This window comes from Ostrea edulis, chromosome 9, assembly GCF_947568905.1.
Source record: "Ostrea edulis chromosome 9, xbOstEdul1.1, whole genome shotgun sequence".
Classification (NCBI taxonomy): Eukaryota; Metazoa; Mollusca; class Bivalvia; order Ostreida; family Ostreidae; genus Ostrea; species Ostrea edulis.
In genome coordinates this window covers 31,545,970-31,571,070 of record NC_079172.1, presented here as the reverse complement: position 1 = coordinate 31,571,070, position 25,101 = coordinate 31,545,970, and the positions used below count along the sequence as shown (strand labels likewise).

At 34.2% G+C, this 25,101-nt stretch overlaps 1 protein-coding gene across 2 annotated transcripts; it reads right to left on the bottom strand.

The window, feature by feature from the left end:
- Positions 1-4,912: 4,912 nt before the first annotated feature.
- On the bottom strand, positions 4,913-23,532 carry LOC125660020 (nitric oxide-associated protein 1-like). 2 transcript variants are annotated; one of them, XM_056150188.1, is made up of 9 exons: positions 22,535-23,501; positions 17,683-17,811; positions 16,718-16,900; positions 15,602-15,813; positions 11,068-11,079; positions 10,708-10,827; positions 6,962-7,078; positions 6,208-6,331; positions 4,913-5,510 (listed from the first exon to the last, which is right to left on the bottom strand). In XM_056150188.1, the coding sequence occupies exons 1-9, from the start codon at positions 23,433-23,435 to the stop codon at positions 5,302-5,304; spliced, it is 2,007 nt and encodes a 668-aa protein (XP_056006163.1). In that variant the 5' UTR covers positions 23,436-23,501; the 3' UTR covers positions 4,913-5,301. The 2 variants fall into 2 exon arrangements, with proteins under 2 accessions (XP_056006163.1, XP_048747825.2); XM_048891868.2 differs by lacking the exon at positions 11,068-11,079 and having other exon boundaries at positions 10,708-10,839; positions 22,535-23,532.
- Positions 23,533-25,101: the final 1,569 nt, after the last annotated feature.

The window sequence follows — 25,101 nt, the reverse complement described above, 5'->3', positions numbered from 1 at the left end:
CTTTTAGAACGTCCTGACCTTGTACTGGACGTAGAATCACTGTGAGGTGGTGACTGGGAACTAGATTGAAACTCTGAAACACTATCTTTATCTGAGTATAAACTTTTTGATGAACTACTAGCTTGAGATTTTGCTACATTTTTTTTTTCTTTTGAGAGAGAGTATAAGTATCTGAAATAACTGGGTCTTCCTCAAGAGTTCTCACATTCTTATCTTCTCAATGTGTTCTCAAATCTTGATGAACATGCTCCTTAAACTCTTCTACTAAAATGAGTTGATGAAAGTTATTGAAACTGTCATTAATTCTATTAGATCCCAACCATCAAATAAATCTTTTTCTCTAGCAAACTCAACATATGTTTGTCAAGTTTTCTGTATTTTTTTAATTTATGTCTCTACGCTTCGGGTATTAATTCATAAGCTTTTAAGATCGCGGCCTTGACCTTGTCATAATCTGAACTCTCAGCTATGGCCAGCGCCGAGTAAACAACGGCCGTTTAGCCAATCAAAATACTTTGTAACATCGTGGACCAAACCTGCCGTAGCGATTTCAAATTTTCTGTAACTTTTTCAAATTGAAGAAAATATTTATCAACTGATTTTCATTGAAATTTTAGAACCAACCTGACATTTCTAGCAGCATATATTTCAGTTCTGACAGGTAGGGTTTCCGATCTGTGCTGTAATTTTAATTTCTCCAACTTAAATTATCTTTCTCTCTCTGCCCTTTCCTTTTCTTTTTCTCTTTCCGCTCTTTCCTTTTCTTTCACACACACACTCTCTCTCTCTCTCTGCAGCAGCTTTTTCATTTTCTAGTTGCATTTCAGTTCTCAAGTTGCATTTTTCTCTCTATTTTCAAATTTTTCTAATTCAAATTCAAATCCCGTCATTTTTGCTGGCTCCAGTGTTTGTTTCCGAAAATCCTAGGACTCAAAAAGTCTTTTTAGCGACCTTAGAGGGACATGGACACGATTTGAGCTTTAAAAAAAAATTCAAATTTTATTTTTTTCATTTTTAATGTTTAGAATGCTTAACTAAGGTATTTATAATGGTAAAAAAAAATTGAATGTCAGTTGTCGAGGTACATGGGAGATACAGAGCTCACAATTATTTGTGATGTAAACAAGGCTCGTGCCATGTTTTTGTTTACATACACATGTAGGTTGAACATACTAGTAAAAGTTTCGTTTAAAGCAGGTTTTTCTTTATTCAAAAGTTAATTCTGAACACATCTAAATAGTTTCTAGTGTTTGGCACATCTCATTTTGGTTTAAACATGCTATTTTCTATTAGGCAATCTATATGTAAACAAAAACATGACAGAGCCTTGTTTACATCACAAAGAATTGTGAGTGCTGCATCTGACTTGTATCTCAATAACTGATATTCAAATTTTGGTTGACCATTAGAAATACTTTAGTTAAGCATTGTAAACAGTAAAAATGGAATAATAAAGTTTGAAAATGTTCAGCTCAAATCGTGTCCATGCCCTTTAAATTTAATATCTTGTTTACGCATTGCAGATTAACCGGAAGTGTACAGCTAAACTTGTCAACTCATCTTTTTCTAAGGAATCGAACTCCTGAACATTCGGCGAGACAAGAAAATCCGTGACCGAAAACATGGTAAATTCTGCTCTCTATGAAATTCAATAAATTCAGAATAAATGAAAATGAAATTTTGAAAAATGCGATATATTTTGTTTATTATTCCGAACGAGCAAACCCGTAATGTAGCGCAGCAGAATTTACTAACAAAAGACAATTAAACAATTAATAATATGTATTACAATTAATTGTAACAATAGCAAAATACTAACTTACGGAAGATGAACAATAAATCCGAACAGAATCTACACACACAAAAATAGTAGGCCTAATTCCAAAATCCTAGTTCCCAGTATGATAAAACAAGAGGCCCATGGGCCACATCGCTCACCCGAGTCACCTTGGCCTATATCTGAAGACTTTCCAAATATATTTGCATGTAAAACCGTAGTCCCTATTATGGCCCCAAATACCCCTGGAGGCCACGATTTTTGCAAACTTGAATCTACACTACGTCAGAAAGCTTTCATGTAAATGTCAACTTCTTTGGCCCAATGGTTCTTGAGAAGAAGATTTTCCCTATATTTGTATGTAAAACTTTGACACCTCTCCCCCCACTTGTGGCCCCATCCTACCCTCCGGGCGCCATGATTTGAACAAACTTGAATCTGCATTATGTCAGGAAGTTTTCATGTAAAAATCAGCTTTTCTGGCTCAGTGGTTCTTGAGAAGATTTTTCCGATATATTTGTATGTAAAAATTTGATCCCCTATTGTGGCCCCATCCAACCCCCGGGGCCCATGATTTGAACAAACTTGAATCTGCATTATGTCAGGAAGCTTTCATGTAAATCTCAGCTTTTCTGGCTTAGTGGTTCTTGAGAAGAAGAATTTAAAAGTTTTTCCCTATATATTTGTATGTAAAACTTTGATTCCCCCTTGTGGCCCCATCCTACTCCCGGGGGCCATGATTTGAACAAACTTGAATCTGCACTATGTCAGAAAATTTTCATGGAAAAATCAGCTTTTCTGGCTCAGTGGTTCTTGAGAAGAAGATTTTTAATGACCCCACCCTATTTTTACATTTTTGTGATTATCTTCCCTTTGAAAGGGACATGGCCCTTCATTTGACCAAACTGGAAAGCCCTTCACCCAAGGATGCTTTTGACCAAGTTTGGTTGAAATTGGCCCAGTGGTTCTGGAGAAGAAGTCGAAAATGTAAAAAGTTTAGAGACGGACGGACAGACAGACGGACGACGGATAAAATGTGATCAGAAAAGCTCACTTGAACCTTTGGTTCAGGTGAGCTAAAACAATCCAAATGCATATAAAGTGTCTAACCAAAGCTCTTTTTTATCAGAATAATTGCAGTGTATTTATATTAGGAATGAATTTTCTAGTATAATCTTGTAAGACAATGATGCAACCGTTACGTCATCTTTCTACTAAAATTAGCATGAGGTCTAGAACTATCTAGGTCACAGGTGTCACCACAAGTAAACATTAACTCTCTAAAACAATCTATATCACAGGAGTCAATTTAGTGCAAATAGTAATACACAACATTATTTACTGGAAAATTTTAATACAATTGTCTTTCCTTATTTTAACTACTGTCGTACTGTTTGAGGCAATATGAAAAACAAGGACGGACTTGACAAATGATGTAAACTTCAAAAGCAGGCTGCTTGCAAGAGATGGAAATTTTTGTACAACAGAGATGATGAAGCATCTTACGTGACTGCTTCTATCCGACTATTTTGTATATAGAACTATCATTCTTGTCATCAAAGTTTTACATGGTCTAACTCCCCCGATTATTTATGAGTACCTGTAAAGTGCGAAACGAAATCGAAACGAAATCTAATGAAATGTTTCGTTTCGGTGGGTTTCGTTTCAATTTCGTTTCGCACTTTAACATTTACAAGTTCATGATAAATCAACTTTTCTTAGTAATGAACAGCTATATATGTAATTGGCAAATTTTTCAATAATATTGTTACATTCGTTGCTCATAAGTCAGATAAATTTTTGTCTATTACACAGGTTTATAAAATTCTTGCACAAAATGTTCATGGACTCTATGAATGGTTTTCTTAAGTGTTGGTATGCTATGCAGTCAAATACAAAATGGAATTCATCTTCTACACAGCCAGACTTGCAGACAGTACATATTCTCTCATTTACATGTATTTGTGTGTAACTTCCAGTTTCAATAGCCAAAGAGTCATAACTGATTATGAAATTTGTGCAACATAGCAAAACATGAGGATTACGAATTACTGAAAAATATTTTTCTCTACAGAATGTTGTTGTATTATGTTCACGAAATTAGCAGTAGATCTACCATATTAAATCAAAGTAATTCGATACATGTATATACCCAGAGGGCAAAGACACAATAATTTAAAAGATCTTTTACAATTTACAGTTATGGAATAATATGCCAAAAGTTTTCAGGACCACACTGTGAACTAGTTCTGAAATAACTGTGCTATCCTGTATAAATAAAGGTCATTATTATTATTGCCAATTTATACAAACCAGCCATTCCATAACTTTCAAAAACGGAATGAACTTCAAAGTAAATTCAACTATGACGTGTAAATCTAAAAATCTACTTTATTGTATGACGTGACCTACATGTGGAGAAAACTATATAGGACAAACAGGAACCAAATTGGCTGACCGTGTTCGTGTACATAAACAACAGATCAGAGATCCTACAATAAGAAACACACCGTGTAGCGGCCACTTTGATTCGTGCGGGGAAGGCAGTTTTTATATTTTCCCATTTTACAAAGTAAAAGAGGAAAATGAACAATTACGCAAAGCCAAGGAAAACTATTTCATAAAACTGTTTAAGCCGAAACTAAACTGTTAATATTTTTACTTCATGTTATTTAACATGTATATTTTACATAGAATGTCTCCTTTAATGTACAGGAATTTAGAGGCGCTTAAAACTTATAGACGGAACTGTTTAAAATATGTCTGTATTTTTTAAAAGTGCCTAACATTAACATTGTATAATGTTCTGACGTCACAATCATGACTGCATTATGTTTAACGTTGCCCACATAACGTCACGAGGATGACGTCATAATGGAACTTGTTTACATTGTTTAAAAATCTACTGACGAGCCCACAGGGCGAAAGCGCTATAGATAAAAGTTTGAGCATTGGATTTTATTTTTTTACTTTATATATATATATATATATATTGCCTTTAGTGTGACACATATACATGTGTTACCTTCAAGTGACAAGCAGATATGATACTTAGACAGATGGTAAAAAATAAGCATTGCTTTTCTCATGACACAAAAAATAACTTAAACAACAAAAAATAAATCTAACACAGAATTTTTGCTTTAGATTTAATAGTTTTTCTATTTCGTGTTCATAAAAGGTTGCCTTTCATTCTTAATTTTATATTTTCATTGGTTTTTTACACTGTTTATTCTGACACACTGTATTTCGACAAAACAGTGTCTCCCAGTGCATGTCGGATTAGACAGGTTTCACTGTATAATGAAACTGAATGATGCAATGTTGACTCCACAATCATTGGACAACTACAGTGTTCTTTGTAACACAAGTTTGTCTATCGCTGCAGTATTGGAAGGATGTGATCGTAGCAGTCGAGGAAGTTGTGGGCTGTGACACACAGACAGACACTGGGACAAACACGCGACAAGCAGTGATCCCCCAAATGTGTCACTCTGACTAACAGTAAACACATTCACTTCTTACTAAAACTGTTCTCCCTTCATAAGCAAAAGTTTGGGCTGGTTCCGGCTGTACTTGAAGGAATTCCCTATCCTTTTCCTGTGGAAAGCATGGCCTTTCTTCAACATTGGGGGTCTCTGATAAATACCCAGGGCACCAGGAGTGTAGATCTTGAGGGTGACATCAATCTCTATCTCAGGTCTGTGTAACATCCCCAACACCGACACCCAACCTGTAAAATGGGATTGATTGACAATGACAAGTACCAAGGGCAATATCAGAAGTGTATTTCTTTGATGAGTGGGGCGTGAACACAAATTATATTCCTTTATTGTATTTCTTTGATGAGTGGGGCATGAACACAAATTATATTCCTTTATTATATTTCTTTGATGAGTGGGGCTTGAACACAAACTATATTCCTTTATTGTATTTCTTTAAAGTTAAAATTACTGTAAAGCTACAGTAATTTATAAAATATTGTATCGGGAGAAAGCTACTTTAGTTTACTTTTATTTCATGAGGACTTATTTTCGTGAGGACACAAAATAATGTATTTATTCACGAGACAAAACTTTCGTGAATCATTACTTATATCTTGTATATTCTTAATAGAGTTCATTCACAAGAACTAAATTTTCACAAATGACTACTCTTACAAAATTATACATAAATAAAGTTCTCGTGAATAAAATGTTATTTTACAGTATCCATTTGATACGTTTTGATTGACGTTTTGTCAATAAAAAATATTTACGAAATTCAGTGAGCAGGAAGGGGTGGGGACGAAAAATTTGGAGTTATAGTTGGTTCATTTTTCTCCATGTTGGATACTCATGGTTGACGTCATATTTCAACTCATCACCCGTGGATAAACTTGTAATAAAACTGTCGTTAAATTTAATAATTAATGGATTGAACTCCCACACCTAAAGAAGACAGTTGTATGTCAGCAGCTGCCAGCTGCTGGGGATGGTCCTGGAGGTGGATCCTAATTTCTTTGCTCTTTAGTGGTGGAAGCTTAGCAAGTCGCAATTCATCACCGATAGGGATCTGTAAAAAATGAGTCATATTGTGTTAAATCATAAAATACATGACAAGTCACATATCTAATGTGAATGTTTCAGTAACATGTTGTTTTGAACATATTTTATGGAATAAATCGAAAAGATTGGGGACAAGTTCTAACAACTTACTAGTCCCTCTCCCAAACATATCATTTTTCTATGACATCTAACCTCAGTATGTATGTGATGAATAAACAAACCGGATTTTCTATGACATCTAAACTCAGTATGTATGCGATGAATAAACAAACCCGATTTTCTACAATATCTAACCTCAGTATGTATGTGATGAATAAACAAACTGGATTTTCTATGAAATCTAACCTCAGTATGTATGTGATGAATAAACAAACCCGATTTTCTACAATATCTAACCTCAGTATGTATGTGATGAATAAACAAACTGGATTTTCTATGAAATCTAACCTCAGTATGTATGTGATGAATAAACAAACCGGATTTTCTATGAAATCTAACCTCAGTATGTATGTGATGAATAAACAAACCAGATTTTCTATGACATCTAAACTCAGTATGCATGTGATGAATAAACAAACCGGATTTTCTATGGCATCTAACCTCAGTACGTATATGATGAATTCTACATGATACCTACCTTCAGTACGTTTGTGCCGACATTGCTGTTGTAGAACTCTTCTGCCTTCGTTCTTGGAATGACATACACAGGGAGCTTAGAGCTGATGTATATTACTAACATAACATCCTGGTTGCCCTGGAACAGCAAGCAACACAGTCTGTGAGTATAAATACCTGGATTTTTTCTGAATATACAATTCTCACTATCTTCTACATCTCAAATGTGATTTCAATAAAAAAAAATGTTAGTACAGGAACATAGTGGTAAATCCAAGAAAAAATCATTTGTAAACCACTTTAGCATTATATTCAGTAGACATTGAGCTAAATCATTTGTAAACCACTTTAGCATTATATTCAGTAGACATTGAGCTAAATCATTTGTAAACCACTTTAGCATTATATTCAGTAGACATTGAGCTAAATCATTTGTAAACCACTTTAGCATTATATTCAGTAGACATTGAGCTAAATCATTTGTAAACCACTTTAGCATTATATTCAGTAGACATTGAGCTAAATCATTTGTAAACCACTTTAGCATTATATTCAGTAGACATTGAGCTAAATCATTTGTAAACCACTTTAGCATTATATTCAGTAGACATTGAGCTAAATCATTTGTAAACCACTTAAGCATTATATTCAGTAGACATTGAGCTAAATCATTTGTAAACCACTTTAGCATTATATTCAGTAGACATTGAGCTAAATCATTTGTAAACCACTTTAGCATTATATTCAGTAGACATTGAGCTAAATCATTTGTAAACCACTTTAGCATTATATTCAGTAGACATTGAGCTAAATCATTTGTAAACCACTTTAGCATTATATTCAGTAGACATTGAGCTAAATCATTTGTAAACCACTTTAGCATTATATTCAGTAGACATTGAGCTAAATCATTTGTAAACCACTTTAGCATTATATTCAGTAGACATTGAGCTAAATCATTTGTAAACCACTTTAGCATTATATTCAGTAGACATTGAGCTAAATCATTTGTAAACCACTTTAGCATTATATTCAGTAGACATTGAGCTAAATCATTTGTAAACCACTTTAGCATTATATTCAGTAGACATTGAGCTAAATCATTTGTAAACCACTTTAGCATTATATTCAGTAGACATTGAGCTAAATCATTTGTAAACCACTTTAGCATTATATTCAGTAGACATTGAGCTAAATCATTTGTAAACCACTTTAGCATTATATTCAGTAGACATTGAGCTAAATCATTTGTAAACCACTTTAGCATTATATTCAGTAGACATTGAGCTAAATCTTGAAATTCAATACACAAAATCTGAACTTAGAATTCTTCAGAAAAAGAAGTCATGACAATTATAACACCTAAACACCTATACCTTGTTTGGAGGAGTTATTACAACAAACTTAATTTGTTTGCTTTATCTTCATGAATAAGGAAGACTAATAGAAATTCAATCCTTTTTAATTACAATGATCCATGTAGTTCTATCCTTGGGCTTGAACGATTGACTCAGGGATCAGAAATTTCAATTTCAGTAGTTCACCATTAAAGGGACTGGTTCACGATTTTTGAACAAAACATATTTTATTTTTGATGTTAAATATTAAAAGTATAACTCATTTAATGTTGACAACCAAAATTTTGACCTTCTGAATGCAAGAATAAAAGCTATATTTTAGCCTTTAATATGTGTTATGTAAACAAAGACTCGAGTCTTTTTTTGTATACAAACAAACACGTGAAATATCAATTCTGTAATATAAAGCATCTTAATTTTGCATAGTCGAACATTTTAACTTTTAGATGTCACATTTTACCCGAAAAATGCTTGAAATGTGAAAGTTATAATAAACTTAGATAGATATCCATTTCTTTTGAAAATTTCGTGAACAATAACATACCGCAATCTTTGTTTACAAAACAAATAATGAACTCTCTAAAAGGAGCTTCTGTGATAATGCATAACCTTGATTTTTATGTGAAATCTTTTAAACATATTAGACAGTAGATATTGATCATTAAAAGTGAAAAATAAAATTTTGGGGAAAATCGTGAATAAGTCCCTTTAAGCATAAGATCTCAGTATTGCTTACAAGAAAGCACGAGTCTACTTACCCATCTCAAAAGATACCTAGCCAAAGTTAGTTTTTGAAAAGAATGTCAAAATCCAAGGTCAAGGTCACTAGATCAAAAGTCTTGATACCCATATGAAAGGTCTGGTCATGAGGGATCTATATAGGAAATACCAAAGCCTATCCCTATTGGTTCCAAAGATATAACCAAGATTAAAGTGTTGGTGCGTAGGTCAAAGTCCAAGGTCACATGTCTTGGTACCAAATGAAAGGTCGATTCATGAGTAATCTATATGAAACAAGAGGCCCATGGGCCACATCGCTCACCTGTGTCACCTTGGTTCATATTTAAAGATTCTTCCTATATATTCGCATGTAAAACTTTGATCCCCTATTGTGGGCCCATCATGCCCCCGGGGAACATGATTTGAACAAACTTGAATCTGCACTATGTTAGGAAGCTTTCATGTAAATTTCCACTTTCCTGGCTCAGTGGTTCTTGAGAAGAAGATTTTTAAAGATTTTCCCTATATATTTGTATGTAAAACTTTGATCCCCCCTTGTGGCCCCATCCTACCCCCGGGGGTCATGATTTTTACAAACTTAAATTTGCACTATGTTAGGAAGATTTCATGTAAATCTCAGCTTTTTGGGCTCAGTGGTTCTTGAGAAGAAGATCTTTAAAGATTTTCCCTATATATTTGTATGTAATACTTTGATCCCCTATTGTGTCCCCATCCTACTCCCGGGGGCCATGATTTTAACAAACTTGAATCTGCACTATGTTGGGAAGCTGTCATGTAAATCTCAGCTTTTCTGGCCCAGTGGTTCTTGAGAAGAAGATTTTTAAATAAGCCCACCCTATTTTTGCATTTTTGTGATTATCTCCCATTTGATAGGGACATGGCCCTTCATTTGAACAAACTTCACCCCAGGATTTGGCCAAGTTTGGTTGAAATTGGCCCAGTGGTTCTGGAGAAGTTGAAAATGTAAAAAGTTTACAGACAGACGGACAGACGATGGACAACAGGCGATCAGAAAAGCTCACTCGAACTTTCAGCTCAGGTGAGCAAAAATTGAAAGCCCTATCACTCTTGGTTGAAAACGTAGAGACCACATTTAAAGTTTTTCCCTTAAAGTGTGACATTGACACCAATGCTACTGCCAACACTCAGGGCCTGACAAAAGCTTTCCAATGACAATACATGTAACTCTCCAATGACAAGAGCTATCCAATGACAAGAGCTCTCTAGACAAATGACAATAGCTCTCCAATGACAAGAGCTATCTAATGACAATAGCCCTCTACACCAATGACAATAGCTCTCTTGATCAATGACAATAGCTCTCTAGACCAATGGCAATAGCTCACCAATGACAATAGCTCTCCAATGACAATAGCTCTCCAATGACAACAGCTCTCCAATGACAATAGCCCTCCAGTGACAATAGCTCTCCAATGACAATAACTCTCAAGTAACAATAGCTCTCCAATCACAACAACTCTTCAATGACAATAGCTCTCCAATGACAAGAGTTCTGTAATGACAATAGTCTTCAATGACAATAGCTCTCCAATGACAATAACTCTCTAATGACAATAGCTCTCTAATGACAATAGCTCTCTAGACCAATGTCAATAGCTCTCCAAACATTCATCCAGACAAACTTTAAATCAATCTTAATGGTGTTTACCTCTACATAGTCAATCCTCCCAAGTCCAGTGATAAACACCACATGCTCTGGTTTCAGTAGATAACAGTAAGGGACTATTTTCTTCTGAGGAAGGATCAACTCTAGCTCTTCTGGAAGCAGCTTAGTGTGAATCTATAACAAATACAACAGTTTAGTGTGAATCTAAAACAAATACAACAGTTCAGTGTGAATCTATAACAAATACAACAGTTCAGTGTGAATCTATAACAAATACAACAGTTTAGTGTGAATCTATAACAAATACAACAGTTTAGTGTGAATCTATAACAAATACAACACTTTAGTGTGAATCTATAACAAATACAACACTTTAGTGTGAATCTATAACAAATACAACACTTTAGTGTGAATCTAAAACAAATACAACAGCTTAGTGTGAATCTATAACAAATACAACAGTTTAGTGTGAATCTATAACAAATACGACACTTTAGTGTGAATCTATAACAATTACGACACTTTAGTGTGAATCTATAACAAATACAACACTTTAGTGTGAATCTATAACAAATACAACACTTTAGTGTGAATCTATAACAAATACAACACTTTAGTGTGAATCTATAACAAATACAACACTTTAGTGTGAATCTATAACAAATACAACAGTTTAGTGTGAATCTATAACAAATACAACACTTTAGTGTGAATCTATAACAAATACAACAGTTTAGTGTGAATCTATAACAAATACAACAGTTTAGTGTGAATCTATAACAAATACAACACTTTAGTGTGAATCTATAACAAATACAACAGCTTAGTGTGAATCTATAACAAATACAACAGCTTAGTGTGAATCTATAACAAATACAACACTTTAGTGTGAATCTATAACAAATACAACAGTTTAGTGTGAATCTATAACAAATACAACACTTTAGTGTGAATCTATAACAAATACAACAGTTTAGTGTGAATCTATAACAAATACAACAGTTTAGTGTGAATCTATAACAAATACAACACTTTAGTGTGAATCTATAACAAATACAACACTTTAGTGTGAATCTATAACAAATACAACAGTTTAGTGTGAATCTATAACAAATACAACAGTTTAGTGTGAATCTATAACAAATACAACAGTTTAGTGTGAATCTATAACAAATACAACAGTTTAGTGTGAATCTATAACAAATACAACAGCTTAGTGTGAATCTATAACAAATACAACACTTTAGTGTGAATCTATAACAAATACAACAGTTTAGTGTGAATCTATAACAAATACAACAGTTCAGTGTGAATCTATAACAAATACAACAGTTTAGTGTGAATCTATAACAATTACAACAGTTTAGTGTGAATCTATAACAAATAAAACAGGTTAGTGTGAATCTATAACAATTAAAAATTAGTAACATTTGTTTCAATTAATTTAGTATTAAAAGATTAATCTTATTTCCAATCAGACCTTGTTGATATCTAGAAGTTGATGTTTTTCTGTTTACAAGCTCCTTAAATGCTTTGTCATAATTTTGGGCTAGAATAAAAAGTCTGCCACAACAATTAATGGTCATAAACAGGTTTTCTCATGTGAAAATTAGAGAAATGTTCTTACATATTAGGATAGATTCGGACCAAAGGGAGGATTAGGATAAAGAGAATGCTGTTCTCATACTGTTATCATTTTTATCCCCGTTTTCTTTTGATGAATTTAGATAATATTGAAAAACAATACAGTAAAACACGGTTATATCAAACCTCCAAGGCCAGTGACAAATAGTTCATAATAAGCAAACTTCATTATACAGTAAAACACAGTTATAGTGAACCTCCAGGGCCAGTCAAAAATAGTTCATAATAAGCAAACTTCATTATACAGTAAAACACAGTTGTAGTGAACCTCCAGGGCCAGTTAAAAATAGTTCATATCCAAACTTCATTATACAGTAAAACACAGTTATAGTGAACCTCCAGGGTCAGTCAAAAATAGTTCATTATATCCAAACTTCATTATACAGTAAAACACAGTTATAGTGAACCTCCAGGGTCAGTCAAAAATAGTTCATTATAACCAAACTTCATTATACAGTAAAACACAGTTATAGTGAACCTCCAGGGTCAGTCAAAAATAGTTCATTATAACCAAACTTCATTATACAGTAAAACATGGTTATAACAAACCTCCAGGGCCAGCCAAAGACAGCTCACTATAAACAAACTTTGTTACATCCAATAAAATTTTCATTATTTTCCTATCATAGATAAATATCACTTTGCAATAAACATGATTTTGTTTTAGGCATGTCCATTATAAGTGTGTTTTAATGTAATTATTAAGATCAAAAACAGATTAAATTCAAAAACAGGGTTAAGGCCAATTCAACTTAATTGATAGATTATCATCCCCGCCCGCCCCTCAAAAATTGGCCCACCCTGATTTTTTTTATTTTGCGAAACTTGCGATTTCCGGAATATTTTCATGTGTGACTCCGGTATTTACACTTCTTGTTTACATTTCCGGTATAGGAACATGAAAAGCCACGGGGAAAAAATAGATTTATATGGTTTTCTTAATTCCTCACGTTCTTTCAGACATAAATCTTGAAGATGTTAGGTATATTTTTGTTATATCCTTAAATTAAAGCTTAACCTGGAATTAGTGTATGAAAATAGCATAGACTGATATCCATCTGCCATTAAATGATGCGGATCTGTTGAAAAAAAAACTTGTTTGTCCTTAATAGTTTTCTCTAAAAAATAAAAAAAAAAGGTAAAATCCTCCCACCCGCCCCATACTTTTTGCTGACCCTGGATGATAATCTACTAATTAAGTTGAAGTGGACTAAATTGTATTCTAAGATTTCCTAAGCAGATAAGAACACAGGGCAATCATTTCCCTTCAACATTAGTACACGCATCTGACAACAGTGAATAAGGCTGCAATGGGTACCCGAAATAACCGAAAACCGTGGGTGTTTGGGTCGGGTTCAGTTCCATTTTTCTTTATTTCGGTTCGGATCCAGTTTTAACAATAGAATAGTTATTAGAAATCCGTTTAAACAAAAGGCTCAAAAATTCTCAAATGTGGTTGTATTTTGATCAATTGTTATCTGTTGGCATTGCACATGTGGACAAAACAATGACAGTATGTAAGATATGTCAGACACATTTATTAAGTTACACCACAGGATCAACATCGTCAATGACAAAACATTGAAAGCATGGAATGGAAACGAGTAGAAGTGACAATGCTGTTTCTAGCACCATGGATGTCGAGTCTAAACCACAGTCCACATCCACAAGTAATTATTGTAACAAAATGCAAAAAAAGTTTTTGATTTTAACTGTATATTAGATTTTTAAAATATATATAGCCATATAGACCCGAACCGAAATACCCAAACCCGAATTTAAAAATCCTGAACCAACCCGACCCGAAAATTTTTGGAACAGTGAACAACCTGTCTGTCAAGGACAAGTCCTAGCATTTAGTAAAAGTTATTACCTGACAACAGTGTGAACCAAGGGTGGATCCAGGAATTGAAGTTTGGGGGCACAACTTCATGAAGCAGAGGGTCAGGGGGGCCAAACTTCCGGAAGTTCCTGGATTTTATAGATTTTATAGGGCTTGAAGTATGTCACCTATATAATCATTTTTACTATTTTTTTGTCATTTTAATAAGAAGAACTTAATAAAATTACACATCTTAAGAAATTTTTGGAATAAAATATAAATTCCCCAAATAAAAGTCTTGCACAATAATTCAAAAGATATTGTCATTTATTTCTCTGAGAGTGGAAAAGATAATTGCTTCTTCTATCGTTTATTTTCTTCTAAACAAGAGACCATGATTTTCTTAAGAAAAATTTAGGGTGTGTGTATGCGCAATCCCCTTAAATCTGCCACTGTGAATGACCTGTGTTTCACAGACAAGTCCTAGCATTTAGTATATATATAGGTTACTATCTGACAATGACCAACCTGTGAGTCACAGAGAAGATCCGGTGTGTCGTACAGGTTACTATCTGACAATGACCGACCTGTGAGTCACAGAGAAGACCCGGTGTGTCGTACAGGTTACTATTTGACAATGACCGACCTGTGAGTCGCAGAGAAGACCCGGTGTGTCGTACAGGTTACTATTTGACAATGACCGACCTGTGAGTCGCAGAGAAGACCCGGTGTGTCGTACAGGTTACTATCTGACAATGACCGACCTGTGAGTCGCAGAGAAGACCCGGTGTGTCGTACAGGTTACTATCTGACAATGACCGACCTGTGAGTCGCAGAGAAGACCCGGTGTGTCGTACAGGTTACTATCTGACAATGACCGACCTGCGAGTCTCAGAGAAGACCCGGTGTGTCGTACAGGTTACTATCTGACAATGACCGACCTGTGAGTCGCAGAGAAGACCCGGTGTGTCGTACAGGTTACTATCTGACAATGACCGACCTGTGAGTCGCAGAGAAGACCCGGTGTGTCGTACAGGTTACTATTTGACAATGACCAACCTGTGAGTCGCAGAGAAGACCCGGTGTGTCGTACAGGTTACTATTTGACAATGACCGACCTGTGAGTCGCAGAGAAGACCCGGTGTGTCGTACAGGTTACTATCTGACAATGACCGACCTGTGAGTCGCAGAGAAGACCCGGTGTGTCGTACAGGTTACTATCTGACAATGACCGACCTGTGAGTCGCAGAGAAGACCTGGTGTGTCGTACAGGTTACTATCTGACAATGACCGACCTGTGAGTCAGAGAAGACCCGGTGTGTCGTACAGGTTATTATTTGACAATGACCAACCTGTGAGTCACAGAGAAGACCTGGTGTGTCGTACAGGTTACTATCTGACAATGACCCACCTGTGAGTCACAGAGAAGACCCGGTGTGTCGTACAGGTTATTATCTGACAATGACCGACCTGTGAGTCAGAGAGAAGACCTGGTGTGTCGTACAGGAACCTAGACTTCTTGTAATTTCCCTCATCATACATTTCCAGCTTTTCCTTGATGAATTCTTTGCCATCATTTGCCTGAACTCTGTCTCCACCATACTCGTAGGCTGTGAGATCGAATCCCGAGTAGAGGGCCCTTTTCTCTGCATCATCTTCAAAATCTGTCTTTTCTACTTTTTCTACAAAACAATTTCTGCTATCATAATATACCAACCACAGTGAGTGACACCAAAACATTGAACTGAAATTCTTTTGAAAGATGTATGAAAACAAGAAACATAATGATGAGTTTACATATCAAACACAATATTGAAGGTCATTAAGTACTTTAAAAATGTGAATCATAACCCCATCACTGTGTTGTAGTATTGCATTCAGCTTCAGTGGTTATTAATCATGCAGAGTAATTATCATGTGATTATTCATCATGTAGAGCAATTATTCATCGTGTAGAGTTATTATTTATCGTGTAGAGTTATTATTTATCATGTAGAGCGAGTGATTATTTATCATGTAGTCATTATTCCCTCTGCATGATAAATAATAACTCTACATGATAAATAATCACTCTACATGATAAATAATCACTCTGCATGATAAATAATAACTCTACACGATAAATAATAACTCTACACGATAAATAATTGCTCTGCATGATAAATAATAACTCTACATGATAAATAATCACTCTACATGATAAATAATTGCTCTACAATTATTTATTGTGTAGAGTTATTATTTATCATGTAGAGTGATTATTCATCATGTAGAGTTTATCATGTAGAGTGATTATTTATCATGTAGAGTGATTATTTATCATGTAGAGTGATTATTCATCATGTAGAGTTTATCATGTAGAATGATTATTCATCATGTAGAGTTATTATTTATCGAGTAGAGTGGTTATTTATCATGTAGAGTTTATCATGTAGAGTGATTATTTATTGTGTAGAGTGGCAATTTCTCATGTAAAGTGGTTATTTATCATGTAGTCATTATTCCCTATGTAGAGTGGTTACTTATCATGTAGAGTGGTTACTTATCATGTAGAGTGGTTACTTATCATGTAGAGTGGTTACTTACCATGTAGAGTGGTTATCAATGATGATAACATGAGACTCTTTGATTTTTTTATCTCTTCTTTCATTTTTTTATGTTGAAGAATCTCCTTTGCCTGCGTTTCTAGAAGTCTTTTTTGCCTCAGTTTCATCAACCATTTGGTTTTGGCATTCATGATTGGAAACTTCAGAACGTTTATGGTAGTGCCTGTATCAACATAGACTTGATAAGTAAAGTCTATTTTTGTATAGTGTAAAATCATTTATCAGTGTTCAAAGTTCAAACTCAATGATGAAAAAGTGATGAAGTAATATACATGTACATGTACATGGGGAAAAAATTCCCGTTGTTATTTTTGCCCCATTTCACTTATACATATTGATAAACAAGTATGTCCTCTTTCAAATTCACCCCAACCATTGATTGCTACTTTAGAGTAATGACGTCAATACACAAGTTTTGAGATGCATTCAAGTTATTTCCCTTTAAGAAACTCTTGTACACAGTAAGGTGTGAAATAATCTGTATACACGTGGGGTGACACAAATCCCAATTGCCCATCACTGCATTACATTGTGAGTGAATGTGCTTAGTAAGTTTCTCATAAGCAGTTTCATCACCCGAATTCGATGGGACTTAATAAGCAATTGAAATCCTTTGTTTCATTGCATATAATTATATCATATCTAAGATATTAGTAGCAAATATGTTTTTATGTTAAAATCATTTCAGTAAAACATTTCTTTAAGAGCATTTTATATTTCTTACATTTACATTTTTAAACATAAGCCACTTTTCATATTTTTATCGCATTCCTCACTCACTGTAGATGCACTCTGTAACACTTAGGCATTCAGAGTAACACTAAATGCACCTCCTACACAGAAGAACTCTTATCTAAAAAAAACCTGTGTATTCTAATCTGCCCTTTTAGGGTGAATTTGAGCATTAGGAAATTATTCAAACATTTGGTACACTTTGTTTAGTACCTGGCAAAACAGACACGGTGGCTTTGGAAATGACATCCCTGACTTTATGATTGCAGTAGTCCGAGTTGATCAAAGCATTGTAGAGGGTCGATTTTCCACTGTTGGCAGTGCCAATCATGCACAAATCACCTGTGAACAAAAACAAAATCTAGTCAGAAAAGTCAAGTAGCTCAGGGTTTGACACTAAGGCACGTCCGACCGATCGAGTCTACTAAATGATAGGTCCGGTTGGGTAAAATGTCAATTTACTAGTCCGACTGGTCGTGTTTAAAAAATGAACAAATTTAAGAAACTTTACTTTAAATCATAAGATATTTCATTCTTTAAAAAACCTGTAAAAAGTCTGTGAGCAATTTTGAACCGCATGATGACATAATCTATATTTAAGTTCTAATAAGTCGCGGTCAGAAGTGATGTTCTACGACATCTACACAGTGTTAATGTGTGTAAAGTTATGTTTTGGTTAAATAGAATTAATGAATTCATTTTCATTTTAAAAAACCAAAACAGTTCATTTCAATTGAATATAAGAAAGTGTTTATCACATTAATGGATTACGTCATAAACAGCAATTTTTCGGTGTTAACATATGTGCTGGAATGTCTATAGTCTCGTCCTCAAGGAAAGCAAAATATGTCCCAAGAAAGAGAAAAAAGGAAAACGTTGGGAAGAAACAAAGCAGGGCTGACGAAATAGAATTTTTAAAAAAAATATTGAGGTCATTTTATTCTAAATGGATTAAAGAATTTCCGTGCCGGTAAGAATTTAAAGAAACTGAAAATATGTTTGAAAGTAAAATCATCAAATTGAATGGCAAAACTAAAGATTTTTTTGAGACAATTAAATGCATTTTAGTTCAAACTTAACGTTTGTCATTTAAAAGAAGTATTTAGATATGGAGAATCATCAGATTTTTTTTCTGGAAAGTTGGTCAGGGCTAGTGGATGTAAGGTCAGGTCTAGCAAATATCATTTGAAGTAACCCAATTGGTCTACTGCTCAAAAAAATTAATGTCAAACCCTGTAGCTGTTAATTTGCATGCATTCTGTTGACAATTGAATATACATATATCTATAGTATACAATGTGTGTACGTATTACACATCTACCTGTACAATGTGTGTACATATTATACATCTACCTATACAATGTGTGTACATATAATACATCTACCTATACAATATGTGTATGTATTATACATCTACCTGTACAATGTGTGTACGTATTATACATCTACCTGTACAATGTGTGTATATATTATACATCTACCTATACAATGTGTGTACATATAATACATCTACCTATACAATATGTGTATGTATTATACATCTACCTGTACAATGTGTGTACGTATTATACATCTACCTATACAATGTGTGTACATATTATACATCTACCAGTACAATGTGTGTACATATTATACATCTACCTATACAATGTGTGTATGTATTATACATCTACCAGTACAATGTGTGTACGTATTATACATCTACCTATACAATGTGTGTATGTATTATACATCTACCAGTACAATGTGTGTACGTATTATACATCTACCTATACAGTGTGTATGTATTATACATCTACCTGTACAATGTGTGTATGTATTATACATCTACCTATACAGTGTGTGTATGTATTATACATCTACCTATACAATGTGTGTGTATGTATTATACATCTACCTGTACAATGTGTGTATGTATTATACATCTACCTATACAGTGTGTGTATGTATTATACATCTACCTGTACAATGTGTGTACGTATTATACATCTACCTGTACAATGTGTGTGTATGTATTATACATCTACCTATACAATGTGTGTGTATGTATTATACATTTACCTGTACAATGTGTGTACATATTATACATCTACCTATACAATGTGTGTACAGATTATACATCTACCTGTACAATGTGTGTACGTATTATACATCTACCTATACAATGTGTGTGTATGTATTATACATCTACCTGTACAATGTGTGTGTATGTATTATACATCTACCTATATAATGTGTGTATGTATTATACATCTACCTGTACAATGTGTGTGTGTATGTATTATACATCTACCTGTACAATGTGTGTATGTATTATACATCTACCTATACAATGTGTGTGTATGTATTATACATCTACCTATATAATGTGTGTATGTATTATACATCTACCTATACAATGTGTGTGTGTATGTATTATACATCTACCTGTACAATGTGTATGTATTATACATCTACCTATACAATGTGTGTACATATAATACATCTACCTATACAATATGTGTATGTATTATACATCTACCTGTACAATGTGTGTACATATAATACATCTACCTATACAGTGTGTGTATGTATTATACATCTACCTATACAATGTGTGTGTATGTATTATACATCTACCTATACAATATGTGTATGTATTATACATCTACCTGTACAATGTGTGTGTATGTATTATACATCTACCTGTACAATGTGTGTACATATTATACATCTACCTATACAGTGTGTGTATGTATTATACATCTACCTGTACAATGTGTGTACATATTATACATCTACCTGTACAATGTGTGTATGTATTATACATCTACCTGTACAATGTGTGTATGTATTATACATCTACCTATACAATGTGTGTGTATGTATTATACATTTACCTGTACAATGTGTGTACATATTATACATCTACCTATACAATGTGTGTACATATTATACATCTACCTGTACAATGTGTGTACGTATTATACATCTACCTATACAATGTGTGTGTATGTATTATACATCTACCTGTACAATGTGTGTGTATGTATTATACATCTACCTATATAATGTGTGTATGTATTATACATCTACCTGTACAATGTGTGTGTGTATGTATTATACATCTACCTGTACAATGTGTGTATGTATTATACATCTACCTATATAATGTGTGTACGTATTATACATCTACCTATACAATGTGTGTGTATGTATTATACATCTACCTGTACAATGTGTGTGTATGTATTATACATCTACCTATATAATGTGTGTACGTATTATACATCTACCTGTACAATGTGTGTATGTATTATACATCTACCTGTACAATGTGTGTACATATTATACATCTACCTGTACAGTGTGTGTTCGTATTATACATCTACCTATACAGTGTGTGTACGTATTATACATCTACCTGTACAATGTGTGTACGTATTATACAACTACCTATACAGTGTGTGTAGGTATTATACATCTACCAGTACAATGTGTGTACGTATTATACATCTACCTGTACAATGTGTGTGTATGTATTATACATCTACCTGTACAATGTGTGTACGTATTATACATCTACCTGTACAATGTGTGTACGTATTATACATCTACCTGTACAATGTGTGTACATATTATACATCTACCTGTACAATGTGTGTGTATGTATTATACATCTACCTGTACAATGTGTGTGTATGTATTATACATCTACCTGTACAATGTGTGTGTATGTATTATACATCTACCTGTACAATGTGTGTGTATGTATTATACATCTACCTGTACAATGTGTGTATGTATTATACATCTACCTGTACAATATGTGTACATATTATACATCTACCTGTACAGTGTGTGTACGTATTATACATCCACCTGTACAGTGTGTGTTCGTATTATACATCTACTTATACAGTGTGTGTACGTATTATACATCTACTTGTACAATGTGTGTACGTATTATACATCTACCTATACAGTGTGTGTAGGTATTATACATCTACCAGTACAATGTGTGTACGTATTATACATCTACCTGTACAATGTATGTACGTATTATACATCTACCTGTACAATGTGTGTACATATTATACATCTACCTGTACAATGTGTGTGTATGTATTATACATCTACCTGTACAATGTGTGTACATATTATACATCTACCTGTACAGTGTGTGTATGTATTATACATCTACCAGTACAATGTGTGTACGTATTATACATCTACCTGTACAATGTGTGTGTATGTATTATACATCTACCTATACAGTGTGTGTATTATACATCTACCTGTACAATGTGTGTGTATGTATTATACATCTACCTATACAGTGTGTGTATGTATTATACATCTACCTGTACAATGTGTGTACATATTATACATCTACCTGTACAATGTGTGTACATATTATACATCTACCTGTACAGTGTGTGTATGTATTATACATCTACCTATACAATGTGTGTATGTATCATACATTGTCCTGTACAATGTGTGTATGTATTATACATCTACCTATACAGTGTGTGTATGTATTATACATCTACCTGTACAATGTGTGTACGTATTATACATCTACCTGTACAGTGTGTGTATGTATTATACATCTACCTATACAATGTGTGTACGTATTATACATCTACCTATACAATGTGTGTATGTATTATACATCTACCTGTACAATGTGTGTACGTATTATACATCTACCTATACAGTGTGTATGTATCATACATTGTCCTGTATAATGTGCGTAGTCAAAAAGTGAAGATGACGAACAGTGATCAATCTCAGAAATCCTGTGATTAATATGGAACAGTGATCAATCTCAGAAATCCTATGATTAATATGGAGCAGTGATTAATCTCAGAAATCCTATGATTAATATGGATTCACCACCAGTATGTTTAATTACATCTTTGCTTCATGTTGTAAAAATAAACTAGTTTCTACACATAACTCTACATCCAGCAGTTGTAATAATTGAAACACTCCCTAAAATAAAGCTTGATAAACTAGTAATTATGCTGAAGTAACAAAACACTCTGTAGTTTACAGACTGAGAACCTGAGGTGTGTACCTGACATGCCCCATTGTTCAAGAAGTGTTGTTATTAAATTTTCTACACCATATCCTGTTTTTGCACTTATTAGGGAGACATGTTTAACATTATGTTTCTCTAGTCCTCGTCGCCTGCATGAATTGATGAAAGTTTGTTCCACAGAATCTAGATAATAAGGGTGATCCTGGGGAATGATGTCAACTTTGTTTCCAATCAAATAGACAGGTAAGCGTTTAGGTAACATTTCTGGCAAAATGTCCGGAATGCTGTTTTCAATATCAAACAGATCTATCACCAACAAGACCAAACATTTCTTGGTCGTAATTTTTTGCATCATCTCCTTGAACCTGTCACCAGTAGCTCTGATGTCAATCACAACACCCTGATGTTGAATTTTGTGACATTTCTGACATTTGAATTTTCCCTGTTCTTCTGTTATTAAACTATTTAATTTCTCGCCATCCACGTAACCAGGCTCGGTCACGTCCCCACTGTGCAGTAAGGCCCCACAGCCCCCACAAGGGATGTCAGTCACTCTCCTGGACAGTGGTGTCCCCTGCAGATCGTGTTTGCTTTCCACATCATCCTTTTCAACAGAATACGTTTCCAGTTTTTGTGTAATAACATTCAGATCTTTCGTTAGATCGTTTATTTTTCCCTGCAAATCAGAAAGTTTTCGTGGAGTCTGTACGTTTTCAAGTTCATCATTGGTACGAAAATTGTAACTCACGTCGACGACAGCAGGTTTAACCGTCACATTCTCCTTCCAATTATTTTGACGATAAGTTTTCTTAATTCGAGTTTTATGAAACGACGTAAGGCTAAAAGTCCTTGAGAAGAGTACAGAATATGTTCTCTCGATATCCATTCGGAAGTCACAAGGTAATAAAGATTTAGTTACCCACAGTTTTTTCCACATGACTTTTATTTATTTTTTTCACTCAACCACGAGTTCTCGGTGTCACTTTGGCGCTTCAATTTGACAAACCTAAACTATTTTCAATCAAACGCACACTAGATTATGGAAATGCGGTTCTATTTAATTCCGACACACAAACGTTTCGGCCCCAAACCATACTAATGATCAGTGAGCAAATCATTTAACTTTTAGATTCGGGGTTTCCCATGCACGGATTTAGCTTAAGGAGTTGGGGGTCTACCACTTTCCTAGAGTTTGCTAAGTATATACCGTGAAAATTTACGGACGTGGGGGGTGGGGGGAGTCTGCTAAGTAGTGGCTAGAACCAAATCACAAAAATTAACATGAACTAATTATGTACAGAGTGTTCTCTTATAAGAAACTAAATTGCACGAGAGTATACTTCATGAAGCACATTCATAGAACATTATGGAATAATGACTTATAGCATTGCCAACAGTCTTTTTTAAGTGAAACTCCCACAAGAACACACCCCCCCCCCCCCCCCCCTCCCTCCAGTTTTGTCACATAATAAGGAACATTTGTATACGAAAGCCTATAAGGGTCAAGTTGATAAAAATTATATGTCGAATAAACGACATAACTATGTCGAATAAACGACTTAATATGTCGAATAAACGACATAACTTTGTCGAATAAACGACTTAATATGTCGAATAAACCACATAACTATGTCGAATAAACGACATAACTTTGTCGAATAAACGACTTAATATGTCGAATAAACGACATAACTTTGTCGAATAAACGATATTTTAATAGTTCTACAGTTGAATACACGCATTGTTTCGGAGAGTTGCATCAGGGACATTCCTAGTTCCATGTATCGGAGAGATATCAGGTATTTACGGAAGCCTATAAGGGTAAGTTGATAAAAATTATATGTCGAATAAACGACATAACTATGTCGAATAAACGACTTAATATGTCGAATAAACGACATAACTTTGTCGAATAAACGACTTAATATGTCGAATAAACGACATAACTTTGTCGAATAAACGACATGACTCTGTCGAATGAACGATATTTTAATAGTTCTACAGTTGAATACACGCATTGTTTCGGAGAGTTACAAATGGGTGGCAATATCCCGTGGATGTAGGAGAAGGCATAACATTGTACGGAAACTTGCGGAGATCGCTTATGATTGATCTCAATATCGAAGAAATCAAACCCCTCAATTAGTGCAGTGCTAAGTTTCCTTATTTTGATGACTATGATTCGAGTGCATATGATATACTAAAATAAAACAATACTAAAATATACAATGTAGTTAATGGTTTATTATACTTCCTCGTAACTTTAACAGAAATAAGCTCTATGAGAAGTCTATGATCGGTTATTGTTTACACGAAACATTCGGTCTACATCTCAAAAGTTGAACATGCTTAACTGTAATAATAGGGAAAAACCCGGTATTTTGCAGTTTGCAATAATGCAAACAAATACAGAATTTAAGCAGGGCGTAAAGATGTTTTTCACAATCTTTAACAAAACTAAAACATGCATCAAAATACAACACCTTGTGCCTCGAAAATTAAATAAAATTCTGAGCTATAAATCGCATATCGGTCATATACATGATATGAAAAGGTACTGCGACCTTGTGAGATATCGTAGTACTTCCTACGGATGTGTCACA